Source organism: Calonectris borealis, chromosome 6, assembly GCF_964195595.1.
Source record: "Calonectris borealis chromosome 6, bCalBor7.hap1.2, whole genome shotgun sequence".
NCBI lineage: Eukaryota > Metazoa > Chordata > Aves > Procellariiformes > Procellariidae > Calonectris > Calonectris borealis.
This window is the reverse complement of record NC_134317.1, coordinates 7162252-7177944: the sequence shown is the minus strand read 5'-3', so window position 1 is coordinate 7177944 and position 15693 is coordinate 7162252. Positions and strand designations below refer to the sequence as shown.

Sequence of the window (15693 nt, the reverse complement as noted above, 5' to 3'; positions counted from 1 at the left end):
TGGAGAATATAGAAACTGCTGGTTATACCTTAGAAGTTTTGCCGAGGAAATGGAAAATATCTAACTAGCTGACGAAAAGACTTCCATTAAAAAAAGAAACACTGCTGCAGAAGAAAAGAGCTCTGCTCACAGGAGAATCAAAGTTATGTTACATGGACCTTAATCAGTTCTTCAAGGTGGAGCTGGGAGGTTTGCAAAACATGAACTAGTAATACCGTGAAGAACACTGTAAATGTTCTAGGACCTTCCTGACATTCATCAGCCTAAAAGCTGATCACTATTTAGAAGATAAATTCATTGAAATTTGATTTCCAAATACTCAGACTTCCCCGGCTGGAGGCGCAGGTCCAAGGCTTGCCATGGTGGGCTGATGGAGCCGGGGCATGGAGAGGGCTCGGCGCCGTGGGCGATACCAGCCCCGGCCAGGCTCGCCCCGGGAAAAAGCGAATGACCTATTTCTGCAGGATCAGCCCAAAACTGACGGCCGCAGCCGCAGCGTCGGGGGAAAAACACTGTTGCTTTGTTTTCCTTGCACTGCAGCCTGGCTCTAGCTTTAGCCATCATCTCACCTCAGAGATCAAAAAACCCCAATTTGTACGAAAAACACATTTTAGCGCGGATTTAGCCATGAGCTTGCCAACAACGGAGAGCAGAGCGTGCGGAGGGTACGTCCTCCAAAGCCACCCTGCCGCCAATTCCTGCCGGCGCGGGCAGCTGCCCACAATGTGCCGTTGTTTCCAGCGCAGGGGGAACAAAGGCCATTGTTGTAGGCTAATGCCAGCTCAGTTGTGGCATGCGCCTACGTCGGCTGTTGGAGCCGGGGAGGAGGGGGACACTGGGGGGGCCGGGGAGGGGTATCAGCCCCCAGTGGGTGTACAAGGAGGTTTCCAAGGGCTGTGCAGCTCCTGGGTGCTGGAGGTTTCTTTACAGCTCCGGTTGCTCCGGGGAGGTACGGCTTTCTGCCGCGGCCCGTGGGATGCCGATCCCTGCCGGTGGCGTGGGGGGGGTGGAGGGGTGCCTGGGCCAGAGCGGGCGGTGTGGCTTAGCTGGGACGAGGCGGAGGTGGCTGGGGGACACGAGGGAGCTGCGGCTGCAGCGTGTGGGGCTTGGCTGAGAAGCACAATCTGCCGTCCGCTGGCGCACTGTTGGTGTCTGGGGGCTGGTGTCTCTGCTGGAAATATTTAGGGATGGAAATGGCTGATGTAAAATCACCACCCAGGTGGTCAAACAGCACCAGGAGCCAAATCTGCATTTCTGGTCTTTCCTCATTTTGATTTGAGTATTTTGGTTGAGTGCAGCGATGTGGCCGTTTCTAGCTTAACACGTTGCTGCAGACCCGCTTTGGGTTGGAGATAACTTAAATCCATTTGGAAGCCAAATCTAGTATAAACCAAGACAGGTCACTTGATGGTGAAGCATCCCCACCTGAGAGCGTGATCCCTGGCCTCGGTGAGCCGTGCAGGGCAGGCGGTGTTTTGGGAGAGGGATCTCGGCAAGGCAGGAGGTTTTAGTGGTCGTCTGCTAACTCTGTTCTGCCCGTCGCCTTCAGGGAAAGGGAGTGGAGAGGATTCTACTGCTGTGCTTTCCACCACCAGACCTCACTTGGAAATATAAGTCTCTCAATTCTTTCTTTTTTACATTTGTGTTATTAGATTTTAGTCAAAAGGGACATCAGTCTTGTGGATGCTGGCAGGAGAAAAGGCTGAATCCAGGCGCAGGGAGCACCCAGGATTTTCTGTATTTGTAATAGCGACCACTGCACCTCCAGCCGAGCCATCCCATCCTGGGCGACCTCCAGCCACCTCTGGCTTGGACAGCTCGCCCCGAAAAATGTTTCCTTGCTGTCTTATCCCTGTGCTTTAGCAAGCAGAGTGGGAGCAGACTGGGCTCGCTGCCCCCCGCCCCGGCTGCCCGTCCCCCCGTCCCCTTCGTGGGGCAGGGACAGGAGGTGCCAGGCTGCCCGTGGGGCTGCAGTGCCCGCTGGCAGGTACTGCCATTATGCCCCATTTCAGAGATGGAAAAATCACTTGCTCAGGTCTCTTGGCAGCCAGCGAGCCCCTCTTCTCTCCGGAGAAAGCAGGGATCTCCCAGCGCATCCCCAACCTGTCCGTCCATCGGGCAGCAGCACAGCAAGGATGTGGGAAAGCATCTCCTCCCGCCCGGGACAGCGAGCATGAAGGAGAGGCAGGGTTCAAAGCAAATTAAAAAGCAGTTGGAAATAGTCCCTGGGTCTGCCTGGCACCGGCTGACACCCCTCAGCCACTTCCACTCAGGTTTTAAAGATTTTGAAGTCTCAATCTCTCCCTTTTTTTTTTTTTCCTGCCCTTGAAAACAGCGCAGCTCCCGTGCCATGAGGACAGCCCTGCGGACGTCAGGCCTTGCGCATCGCCCGCCCCGGCCCCTCGCTCCTTCCCCGTGGGGCTCGGGTTTCCCATTCTGGCTCCAGTGACGCTGCCTGTCCCGACAGGTGCCGGCAGAGCCGCGGCCGCACACCGGGGTCATCGCCAGTGGCACGGTGGGTTGAGCGGCCGGCGCCGAGCGGGACGGCAGGTGGACATGCTAACGTAGGGACTGGGTGCCCAGCTAACCCCCAGCCCTGTGCCCAGCCGCCGGGCACCCGCCCCGACCATGGACCCGGTCACGGAGATGAAGAGGTACGTGGATTTTGGCGAGGAGTGAGGGTGCGTGTTTCCCCACCACCCGGGGAAGGTAGCAAGGTAGCAGGTAGCAAGGAAGTGGCCACTCTGCTGGGTGGCAGAGCCTGTGTCACAGGTGGACGTGTCTAAGGTGGGAGTAACAGCAGATGTGCCCATGTCCTGGGAGGGATGGGGGCTAAGCTAGCCTTTGTGAGGAGACCTATATCCCCTTAGCAGCCTAAGTTTAGGTGTAATGAAATTATGAGTTATGAAGATGTTCTTGCGATTTGTGTTGCTAGAAACCTCTTGAATTTTATGACTTCTTCAACTTAAAGGTGCTGCGTCACTTAAAGTGGCACTGTGACTTCCCTCCGTGCCCTGCACCTGCAGTCCGCAATGCAACCTGCTGGGTTTGTGGAGGGGAAGATGTTTAACCTTGCTAACGGCGAGCTCTGACTTGGCCAGGAGCTGCGGCAGGACAAGCCGTGCCCACGAGCATCCCACTCCCTGGCAGTCACTGCTTCGGTCCTGCTGTTGGGTGTCGGGGTGCTGGGATGGGCAGCACCAGCCCAAAGTATTGCAGCCAATTTCCCGTTCTAGGCTAGATTTTAGAGGAAGTCCATTTGTTCCCAGCAGTAATTAAGTCTGTTTCACCTTCCCAGTAGCAAGCGTTAATCAATCTTCGAAACCCTGCCTGGGGATAAATGGCAAAAGTCTCGCTGGAAGAGTTAACTTGGCATCATCCGTCCTGGTGAATACTTGTGCCATAGTCTGTCCAGGTCACCTGGCAGATCTCCTGGGATGGCTGGAAACATTTGACCGGTCAGAAATGAAGGTCGTGTCCCTGGACCCTGAGAGCTGTTCCTTTCTGTGCAGGGGAAGCCATGCTACCCCTCAGCATTTTAGTGGGAGATTTATTCCGAAAACCACCTTGCTCGGTTCAGCCAGCTGAGAGGACAAACTAGTCCTCTGTTTAGACAGGCAGGGATAGAAGAGGTCAGAAGGTTGAGTGGAAATTGGAGGCGCTGGCCTGCAGCCAAGCAAGAGCTTACGGAGGGGGCTAAGTTCAGGCTTGTTGCTGCTGAACTTCTGTGAGGTCTTTTCTGGGAGCGGGGTGAGGTCAAGGTGGTGGAACCAAGACCTTTGACGTACCTCTTGGGTGCCAGGTATGTGACTTTGGCAGTGAACTCAGATGAAATCAACTGTTCCTGCAGGACTCTGGCAGCACCCCAGTGTCTCCAAGACTTCTGGTTCACCTTAGTCTTTTCTTGCCTTCATCAACGAGCATTGCGCTATTTGCACATGTGGCCACTTCCTTGCTGCCTGCCAGCACAGTTATTACATATTGTATCTCAAGCCCTACTACAGGACTCCCTTTTTTCTTTTCCTCCTCCTGGCTTGTTTCTTATTCACACAGGAGTTTTCTCCCTGGCAGAGGGGACTTGAGGGCTGCTTACTGCTATTGCAGATTGTTTGTCATGAAACATTTTCTAATGGCAAAGCTTTGGGAGCAGCAACGTGTCTAAACTCAGGAATATCACCCCTACGTCTTGCTGTGCGTCTCGATACTGAAATGTGGTTACCCAGAAGATGACTATTCGCCTTCACCCCAACACTTTCTTTGCAGAAGTGAGGTCCTTGCTCAAATTTAATTTCATCCCTTCCTTTTGCTAGTGGCACCTCATCCGGATTTTATAGATGAGCATGTTGTCAAAGGAAAATGAAAATGTGACTTCATTGCTGGAAATCTGCACAAAACCCCCCCAGTTAAGAACGAAAACATATGACTGAATGAAAACATTTACAGTCAAATGACCTCTTTGACTCTTGCCCTTTGAGGCCTGTGCCTTCTACAAGTTACCCAATGTAATATTTGCAGCCAGGAAAAACTGAAATTTAAAAAAAAAGCAAAGCAAAAAGGTCCCGGAAACATTGGGCCAAGCAGATCTTTTAGCACTTCAGATGCTGCAGCTCACTATAGCCTTTTCCTAATTTCACTGCTATTCCTTCTACTCCATTCATGATTAAAGGTTTCACAGAGTGTGTAATATCAGTTAGTCTAATGCCTTCCCCTGGTTAACGATTCTTCAGAGGGAGGAAAAGCTTCCGCCACGCATCTCAGACAAGCACTGGTGCAGGGGGCCAGCCTATTGCTGATACTCCCGGGCGATCAGCTCGCCATGCAGTTTTGACTTTCTTTAGTCTAGTAAAAGAGAACAAATAGCATTGATTAGCAGGCGAGGACAATTTGTCCTGGAGTATCTTCCTTTTGTTCTGCATTTTCAATGCAGCTTCAAAAAAGCATACAGGTTCTTCAAATAACTTAAGTGCTATACTTTCCTTACAGGAATAGGTTCCCCAGCATGAACTTTGAAGCAGAGATTCTGACAGCTCCACACGATAATTCAGGTATTTGGGGAAAAAAAAAAAAAAGAGATTAAAGTAAAATGCCCACTCAGCTTTCACTGCAAACATGTTTTAATTCTTTTGGAGTTAGAGATTGTTTAAAAAAAAAAAAAAAGAAACAGGATGCTAAACTGACTGCAATTCAGGTGATTCCAGGGTTTTGTTAGGGTATAGTTCAAAGTGTTGAGGATAGATGTTGATATCTTTACCTCCAATAGGGCTGGACATAGGGTCTCCATACATACCCACCAGAAACACAGCTGCCAATGACCTGTGGTTTTGGAAACAGCACAGGCATTCAATATAAGATTGCAGTCCTGTATGAGACGTACATAGTTTTCTTACTAGTGGCAACTAAAAGCAGATGATAAATAAGCAGCTTCTCAAAAGGCAAAACTGAGGATGAAAATGTTCTGCTGAGTCCTGTCCTTCATCCGCATTTTGTTTAGGAGAAAAAGCTTTTTTTTTCCTGTTGAATGCTACCTTTCCAATGCTGATCTTACACGTTGAGGCTGGCACTACGACTGCCTCCCTACTGCGGCCCTCTGTCTGAGATAGACCCCAGAACCAGTACTGCATGGCGTCTTCTCACGAGCCTCAAGTCTTAGTCTTACCGTTGCTCCTCAGACCCAAGCCGTTGGCCCGAGCTTGTGCCCTGGCAGCAGCGCTGTCATTAGGATGAGACTGCAGGAAAGTGAGTTTTTGCAATAATTGCTTGCAACCCCTTGAGTAGCCCTGGGTGTTGGTTCAGAGCTAGAAAACTTGGTCTCAGCCAAGTTTGAGCATGAGCCCGTTCAGATGAAATGCTTTTGCTATCATCAGTCGCCCTCCTGGCCACGAGCTGCAGTTCCCAGTGGGGAATTCACCTCTCTGGCAGCGCATTGCAGTCCCACGCTGGCAAGAGTCAGAAATGAGGTGCACGGGATTGACTATTTTTGCTTCAGCTGCAGGTGGCAGTTTTTGTGTTGCATCACCCCTAACAGCAAGTGTGCCAGCAGCTAGCGATTTCAGTTACACCGTCCAGCATGTGCGAGAGCGACGGCCCCCCCAGGTTTGGACATGCTGTGCGATTCCCTTCACCTTCTTGCCTTGAGTCTTCTAGAAAAACACTCCAGTTACCTCCTTTTCTGCAAACTGAGTACCCCATATCTATCTAAGCATCTTCAGGAAATTATAGGGATATTTTCCTCAGGGAGACCTGTAGTAATGAGGCACTTAACAAATACACCGATGTTAAAGGGCATCTAAGAATATTTTTCAAACCCTGAGTGTGAACAGGTTGGAAAGTGTTCGCGTGAGCCCACCTGCTTGGACGGCTCCTGGGCCATGCGTCCTCCCTACCGTCTTCCCAAACCTCTGGCTTCTGTTGGGTTGGGTTGGGTTTCTCCCATGAGGTAAGTGCTTTGATCCTTCACTTGCCTTGAAGCTGCTAACACACAATTTGTATTTATTTCTCAAGAGCTATATGTGATCCCTTCCATGAGAAGTCTCACGGCCGAGGAGTATGTAGAAGCCTTTAAGTCATTTTTGGATCATTCAACAGAGCACCAGTGCATGGATGAGTTCAACAAGGAAGAAATGCCCGACATCATGGCTGGGTAAGGAGCGCTTCCACCGAAGTGGGAAAGCCATCTGTTATCTCGGGAGGGCAACCTGCATACAATGGTCAGCAAACATGTTCAAGGATTTTCTGGGGCATGAATGAACTTTTAATGCTTTTCAGTTTTAAGTCCCTTAATAGCAGTCTTTAGGGTATTCTGCTTAATGACTCCAGAATACGTGCTTTTTCAATTAGTACACTGTGCTGCCTCTCAGCTTATGTTAAGGAAAGAATCAAGACTTCATTTTCGTGTCCATCTCTTTTCATTAGCTGATTTTCCAAGGATTAAAGTATTTTTTGTTATTTGTCTTTTTCAAAAGAAAGCTCTCTCTTGTGCTCTCTCCCTGCTTTTGGGACTTCATCACACATCAGTCCAAACAGAAACACATCTCTAATTCTCTTCTAGTGACTAATTCTTGGTTTTCTCAATCCCCTAAGACCTCCTTATTTCTAGCCTAAGTCGATTTGCATTGCTTAAGTACCAAACGATAATCAGTTTTGTGAAGTATTGATGTAATATATTAAGCCTGGATGACTGCAGATAAGTTTTAGAGCAGCCTAGATCCAAACCGCAAGAAAGATCTTTCAAGTTTGGGTAATTTTTGGATGTTATGGAAAGTGTATTCTCCATTGGGAAAAAATTTTGGCAGGCAAATTTTTATTCTCCATATCAGATATACATAAAAAATAAGCAATAAAATGATAATTAAAAAATAATTTGTATTGGGAAACTTTACTTGGAAAATTTACTTATGTGAATTTTAAATTATGCAAAACATTGTAGCTTCCTATGATGTTGATTGTGGGTCTGTCAAAGGGTCTTGACCCTCATTAGGGCTAAGGCCCCTTGGCTAGCTCACGCCCTGAGGATTTGCTACTCTCTCGTCTCTTGTTGAATCATTGCTGTGGTGTCTCCTGAGACTGTGTATGGGAAACTCAATCCCCCTGCATAGTCCATGCCCGAGAGCAGAATAAGGCCATAAAGCATGTCACAGCAGCGAGGCGCCCCGAGCCCGGGCTCCTCATCCTCGAGCCAGGCTGTTATTAAATATTCTGCTAGGAACCACAAGGTTGGGGTTTTTTTGGATCTTTTCAGAAGTAATTTTTCTAAGGTAAAAATTATTGAAGATTTTGACCTTTCCTCCCAATTTCAGACCAAGAGGAATATTGAAAAGAGAGGATTTCCAGTCATCTGGATAGCCTGATTTTTAATTTTTTCTGGGCATTTATATCCAATATTGGAAAACCAAACCTGTCTCCTGTGGGTGCAGAGGTTTTGCCCCAGCTCACCTTGTCCCTGCAGCCCCGGCTGGGGAGCAGTGCCCATCCCAGCCAGGCACAGCCCCGCTACCCCTGAAGAGAACCCTTCGTCCCGGGGTTCCCTGAGGCCTTTTTGCAAGGTGCCAGCCACAGCTTGAAGAAAACTCTCTGGCAGAGGAAGAGAAACACTATATCCCGATGCCTACTGTACTGTGAAATATGAGCTGGCTAATACGGGGCTGCTCCCGCCACGCGTTGGTTATAGCTGGGCTCCAAAGGGATGCTCAAATTTCTATCCCAATTCATGTGGCACAACTCAGTTAAATTTCCGGGCCAATGTGGCATCCAAGATATTAGAATTAAAAGCTGTAATTAATTTTCACAGTGTGGTGAAGTAATGTGTGTTTATCATTTCAGTCTCGGCAATGGAAAATCGACTATAAATGTTCTGGGAGTTGGAAGCGGCACAGGTGAGGAGCTTAGCAGCACCGCCGATGCTGGGGGACGGGGGGTCCCTATGGGTAGCAGAAAGTGATACTGAAATTTTGAGCAATGGGGATAAGTACTCAGGCGTTAATAACAGTATTTCTCATTGAAGCAGAGAACGGCAAAACAGGGCTCCCTCCCGTCCTTCCCCATGTCCCTTATGAAACGCTGCTGCTGAAATCTGTCCAAGAAGTGAGATGACTGTGGTGATTTTAGCTCAGTCTCTGCCTCTTGATGACTCTCATCTGACTTGATATGTCTCAAAGGAAGAAGTCCTGCTCTGGGTTAGGTATGAGAGCATCTTCAAACCTCGTCGGAGAGAATTACAGACATCCGAGAGGCTCGTTCCATGCAAAGTTCTGTCTTAGAATGTCCCACCTGCAGGGATCTCTCATTTTTCTTTGCTTTTAGGGATCCCAGAAGCCAAAACTGGGCAATGCTCTGCTCCAGGTGGTGCAAAACCAGCTGGCTGCAACCATCAGCACAGGGCCTCATCAGCTTTTTCAAGACGTGTTTCTTTGTAATTACTGTGTTTTTAGCTGGTGATAAGTAGGGTTTAACTGCAAATGATATTTTTCCCCAGAGAGAAACCCATCTTATGGAAAAATAGCTTTAAAGCTGTTCTAAATGCATTTGTGTTAAAAAAAAAAAAAAAAAGTGGTGAAACATCCAAGGGATGCTCCTGGGGAAACCAGAAGAAAATAAAAAGTAGAGAAAAGAAGTGGCAGTTTGATTTGTCAGAGTTTGCTTTTGCTTTAAAAAGTATTTTCAGCTGAATTTTAAGTGTTAATATTTTCAAGTGAAAGTATTTTCCTCACTTTTTTCTGATTGTTTTCCTGAGTAAGAAAAAAATAGTGTTGAATTGTTTTCCCCAGTTGGGAGTATGTTGGAGCATATGAGAAAGCAAGCAGGAAGAAATCATTCGGTTCTCAATTACACTCCATTTTCATTAAGTAATATAAAACCAAAATTCTGACTCCAGGAAAACACAAGGGAAAAATGAACTTTTGCACCGTCCTCATTTTTTCATATTTCCTCTTCAGAAGATGTTTTAATGGAAAAATAAAGCCCCTAAAATTTCCTGGGTTTCCTGGGTAGCTGCCCCTCACAGACTCGCACCGCCTCAGCTTGCCCACGGCCGTAAGAGCTGAACTTCTGCAGCCAGGCAGAGGAGTGAGCTAGGATGGCATTGAGCAAAAGGTTATATCTGATCCCTGACCTTTCCAGGCTTGGACTCTGATTTCACAGAGCCCCCAGAATTAGTTTAGTTGATGAAAATATTAATGGGGATTAGTGACGTACTCCTCCACATCCGAAAACGCTGCTGGCCGGTCCAGATCACATTTTCTCATTCACCCCATGTTTTCCCATGGCTGGTTTAAATATCTCAGCTGTAACTAGTGCCAGCGTGGGCTGCTGTTTACAGAGGGGTTTCGCTCCTGTTTCAGCCTGGCTGTGATTAATGCTGAAGGGTTGTTGCTGGCAGGGCAAGCCGGAGCAGAGAAATTCCTGCTCTGAAGCATTGTATTTTACCGCTTGTTTTTGCAGGCACCCCAGTTGAGGGTGTTATTACCTGCTCTTGCAAAGACTGGGTTTGGGCATTTTACAGAGATGGAGTAAAAAGAACCCAAACAACTTTTAAAATACCCATTCGTTGTTGATATACCCCTTTGCCACCATCAGTGGCTCCAGGGTATGGGGCAGTGATGCTCTGCCTCCTGCCTGCCCTGAGCCTGCGGGGAGCCCATGTCAGCACCTCTAATTGCTGGTGCTTCCTATCCTCAGGCACCTACTAACTCGCATTTAGGACTGCCTAAAGTGATTCATTTGCTTGCTATAGGGATCTGCCTTGAAATACCAGTGTCAACAATATTGGTCCGTGCACCCACCTTCAATGGATGGAGCCGCAGCCTCTTTCCTTCTGCCTTTGGCCAGCCCTGCACTGTTGCCACTGCATTCCTCAGGGGCCTTGGGTATTTTTTCTCCAATTTCAAAAGACTTGTCCTTCCTTGAATGTCCCTGTAGTGCTGGCATGGCTGATATTTCCCTCCTTGAATTCTATTTACTGCAACACCTGCCAAAGATGACGACTTTTCTCATAGCTGGTACGTCAGCTGAAAGGCTAGGGAGGATGCAGTATCTCGTATCAAGCCCTCTGTGTGTGACATTTGCAAGGGCAGGACTATTTTTAGGCCCTACCATCAGCTACAGACAGGATTCTCGCAAAGATTGATTCAAGGTGGTCACCTCTGCTGTTTATTTCCATAGTTCCAGATGAACCAGGTGGACTTTGTACATTTGGGGTATCGTGGCCTTTCTGTAAGAAACAAGGGTGACCTGCAGCACCTTGAAAAAGGCTGGGAACTTCAGAAGTTCCTGACGGAAGGACAGACTGCTGCTTGCTCCTCCAGAGCTCAGACAACAACAGAGGAGCACCAAAAGCTAAATTTGCAGGGCACCTACACGCCAATATATGATGCTCTACTTGCAACTCCAAGATAACAACTAGTTGGTAGATGCCCAGAGCTGAGATCATGTGCTTGGGTTCCAAAGAGGGAAGACCCAGGGTACTGCATGTCAATGGGTCTTTCCTCTTGCCATGCAGTTCCCCAGGTCTCCAAGCCATTTCACACCAGCAGCAGAGCAACCATCACCTCCCCAGGGCTGTGCCAAAGGCATGGACCATCCTGTGCCATGTTGAAATCGCGCAACTGTTCCGACTCCCTCCATGTCCCCATTCAAACTTTGCATTTTTGTTGAAAACTAATGCTTCCTGGTTGTTTTTTTAAACAATGATCTTTGACTATTTTGACCTGTCTGTCCCGTGACCCAGAGTATTGCCATTAGCAGGTTTCTGTGCTGTTGCTTATCTCTTCCTTGTTCTTAGTCTTACCTGTAACTATATGTTACCTTGAGCAATACGATATTGTGGTAAGACTATCACCAGGTTAGATGCCACCATGCAAGACGTGAGGTAGAAAGTGCCTCAATTCTGCTTGAGGGGAGTTTCCCGGCAGCAGAGGCGGCAGGGGCACCGGCATCCTTTCATCTCATTTAAGTACTTTTTAAAGTCATGAATTTGTGTTTGTTGAATAGGTGAGCAGGATTTGAAAATGATCAGGATACTGCAGGCTGCACACCCGGGCATCTTTATTGACAACGAAATCATAGAGCCCAACCCACAGCACGTGGCAGCTTACAAAGGTAGGGGTATACCTGCTGCCTGGGGGGTAGGGAGGACTGTCGATTCGAATGATGAGTTTTTCTGCTGTTTTGTGAAATTCATGTTTTTCTCCTCTACTTTTTTAAAACAGAGTTGGTGAATCAAGCTCCAGACCTGCAGAATGTCTCTTTTATTTGGCACCAGCTCACTTCCTCGGAGTATGAACAAGAGGTGAAAGTGAAAGGTGCACATAAGAAATTCGACTTCATCCATATGATCCAGGTAATGGAGTAGTGCTTTAATTCGCTTTAACTACTCCCTTCATTTCTGCTGTATGCATCAAGTTAGGGGGAGCAGAGATGAGCACAGTTCTCCCCTGAGCAACAACTTCTGCAGCAGCTCTACAAACACCAAACCTCATTCCCTATCCACCCTGGTTTTGGTCTCTCGTTTGTACTGGTTTAACTGTATCTGGTGGGTAATAAAACAGGATGAGTCTCAGACCGTCACATGTCACACAAAGGCCAAAAATTATGTGTTGCTGCTGCAAAAAGCTAGAATCTTTTTTTTTGCTTAATCAGAGTAGTTTGGATGGCTCTGAAGGGAAAGGCTAGTGAACGAACACCTGTGTCAGGTTTTGGGTCAGAAATTATGCTGCTGTGTCTCTGATACTGATGGCGCTGATGTTGTATGTACCAATTACGTTTTGTAAAAAATCTGTTATTCTCTCTCTTTAGTGGCATTTATTTCATTTTTCTTTTATTTCATTTTGCTTTCATTTCATAAGAGCTGATTTCACAACTGGAAAATGTCTCAGAGTTTTGGTGGATGGATCAAGGGCTAAGTTACAAACCCCAAGGGCAGCCTTTGAGATGAGTCCTGCTTTGTCCCAATGCAAATTCCTTGGTGTCTGGAAGAGATCCAGCTTGCCCACAGTCCAGACATGGCCGAGAAATGCCCCTGGTGATAAGGGCCAACCACAGAAACCAGGGGACTCTCCCCTGCACATTATTTTCCAACCACAAAACTGCACTGGGCTTGAAGGGCAGCGATGGGCAAGTCAGCATCCAGCTGGTGGCCGAGGCTGAGCAGAAGGTCCCGGGGTCTGACCCCAGGCTGTTGGTGCCGGTAGAGAGCTGGTGATGCTCAGTCCTGTGGGGCATCCCTAAACGTACGTGCTGAGTTAGGACAGGCTGGGGAGCAACTGCAAAGTAATTTAAAACAACTCTATAGAGAAAGGGTTTAAGACCTTGAAGGGCCATTGCACTGTGGAGGAGGAATAACGGCTGTCTGTAACTCCGTCACTTCTAGATGCTGTACCGTGTGGAGGATATTCCCAATACTATCAAGTTTTTCCACAGCTGCCTCGACCATCATGGTAAACTCCTGATCATCATTTTATCAGGTAAAAGGCGCCTTTTATTTTTTGTTTCTTTGCTGGTGTTTTGAAGAACTTTGAAGTATGAGTACCACAAATATTCATCCTGGGTTTTTAGTAGTGCTTATTAATTAAATAAAACAAACGTTGTATTTCATAAGGAACAAGCGATCTTGGGCTTAGCCTCTTGGACCCCAATGTCTGATGGGACTGCGTAGGCGTCCCTGCTTATGAAGCAGATGAATTGCTCTCCACCTCGCAGAGATCTCCTGCTGTGAAATTACTGGCTAGCGAGAAGTGTGGCTATTAATGAATGAGGGTCAATCCTTCTTCATGGTGAAATCAGCACTGTACAACCTGAGCTCTGGGAGGAGCCATCTTTGGGGCTCTTCCCTCCACACAGCGATGACCCAGACCCCACCAGGACAACAGGAGCTGCCAAGAGGAAAAAGAGACACTTACAACACTTTTTTTAAAAAAAGGGTTTTTTCCAGTGTGCCATTCAGATCCCTGGCTTGTGGTGCAGTGGAAAAAGCACACTTCTCCACGTTTGCCTTTAAAACTCCCTCTAGCATTGCTGGTAGGCTGTTTCCCTTGCTAGCTGGGACTGGCTTTTCAGGTATGTATTCTTTGATGTATACTTAAAATTAAGATCCAATGTATAAAAACATCTGCACTATTCTATCAAAGGGGCAGTTAATAGGTAGCACGCATGTGGAGGCTGGTGCCCTGATATATCTGTGTGTACTCCTCCTTCCGGAGAAATCCAGTGCTGGAGACCTTCTCCTTGGGGTTTCCTTTAATCAGGAGAGTTTTGGAAGGAGGGCTGGTGGAGATCACTGTTTTACCCCTCTCCAGGCACGGACATTTATAAGTGGACTCAAGTAAGGGGAAAGCTCTTCTACTGCTCCTGGCAAAGCCTGGGCCAGCAGCAAGAGAGCATTGCAAACTCATTTAGTAGTCGTGTTAGCTAATGTTTGACTGCCTCGGCTTTGCAAAAGTAACCTTCCCTCCTGCTCTGGCAGACAGTAGCGGATGGTCCAGCTTATGGAAGAAGTACAGACACTGCTTGCCTTCCACCGACAGCGGCCACTACATCACCTCCAACGGCATCACGGATGTTTTGAAGAGACTGGGAGTTGAATACCGTGTTTATGAGTTCCCATCGGGCTGGGATATCACCGAGTGCTTTATTGAGGGGGACCCGGTTGGAGCCCGCATGATGGATTTCCTGACTGGGACAAAAAACTTCCTGGGCACGGCCCCGCCGGGGCTGCGGCGGCAGCTGCAGGAGGCTCTTTGCCAGCCCGAGTGCAGCAGCAAGAAGGACGGGAGGATCATCTTCAGCAACAACTTGAGTATGATTGTGGTTGAATCCTAGAGTCTGGACCAACTGCAGAAGATAAGTTAGGGTGGGTATAGGGGCGATGCGGTCGCAGAAGGACATAGTGTAGAAAGAAGGCAACTTGCAGGCAAGAAGGCGAGAAAGTGGGGCTCATCCACAGCCTCCCATTCCCAGCCAGGGTCAGCGGACACTGCAACACTGGGGATGAGCTCTTTGTCCTGCTGAGGTCAACAGAGCCAAGTTTTCTCCCTGGCTATTTAGTCCAGCCCTAGGAGAATGTTTTCCAGAAAGTAAAGAGCTCCATCTCACTAAAAGCCTACGTGGACATTGTTTTAATGGTATGCATCCTGTCTGTGCTTTTGACACTGGGATTTCCACTTTTCTATATAGCCAGCATGTTTACATACCTAAAGTCATGTCTATATGACCAGGTGCTGCTTTGCAGCTGGGAGGAGGCTGCAGCCCCCGTGCTGGCTGCGCACAGACCCGCTGCTTCCAGCTGCACCAGGAAAAAAACAGCAAGGTGTCCCCGCTGCTTTGCACCCCAGTAATGTGACCCATTGCACCCAGACCTGAGCTGTAAGTTGCTCTGCACTAGGCTATTTCACATGGTTTTATCAGCGTAGGCATTTACTGCCCCAAGCGCCTCAGCATCTCGCAATATAGGCATGTCTTAAAAATTTATCAGCCTTTTTGTTTGGAGAATTTTTTGGATCCCAGGATGATACTTGCCCTGTGTTCTTTCAGGCAGATATTAGTTTTGTTACTTTCTTACTACTGTTTTTCTCCATATAAAATAAAAGCAATCTTAAACCAAAAAAGTCACCTCTTCCTCTGTGCGGGTGGGCTTACAGAAAATGAAGAGTGAAGAGGTTATTTAGTTAAAAATAAAAAAAATGCAAAATACTGTTTTATGGAAGCATTAAGGGTTTCTTGTAAGTGAGAAAGATGAGCCTGAGGCTGTGGAAGAGCTGGGCGTGAGCTGCAACTCCTCCTTGTGCCACAGCGATGGGAGGCAGCTTGGCTCCCTCGAAGCAGCATGGCTGCAGCAGCAAAATAGCACCTGTATTACTTAAATATAATGTATGTGGTTAAGGTGTTAATACAGGTAAGTTAAGACTATTTCCACAGGGTCCTGAGTTATTCAGAGGGCTAAAGAAGGTGCTGCCAGGGCAGCCAGCTGGAAAGGGAGACCCTGCATGGGACATCAGTGGGATTTGGTGCTGCATTTACGGCCACAGTGCTGTGCAGACCTTGGGCTGGGCACCTGGGGGCAAAGGAGCCTGCAGTCCTGCCAGCCTCATTGCAAATAGCTCTCAGGGCAGGAAAACACCTGCAGGTGCAGAGTCCACCTCTATAAACTGATTTTTCTGTGATTAAGCTGGAAAACACGTGCCCATGTGCATCCGAAGGGGCTCA

At 47.9% G+C, this 15693-nt stretch overlaps 1 protein-coding gene across 1 annotated transcript; it reads left to right on the top strand.

Moving 5' to 3' along the window:
• The first annotated feature begins 2467 nt into the window (after positions 1-2467).
• On the top strand, positions 2468-15089 carry LOC142083878 (carnosine N-methyltransferase 2). Its single transcript, XM_075153918.1, has 8 exons — positions 2468-2654; positions 4984-5045; positions 6502-6640; positions 8320-8372; positions 11485-11592; positions 11703-11833; positions 12863-12956; positions 13955-15089. Exons 1-8 carry the CDS (start codon positions 2629-2631, stop codon positions 14308-14310), a joined length of 969 nt encoding a protein of 322 aa, XP_075010019.1. The 5' UTR covers positions 2468-2628; the 3' UTR covers positions 14311-15089.
• The last annotated feature ends 604 nt before the right edge of the window (positions 15090-15693 follow it).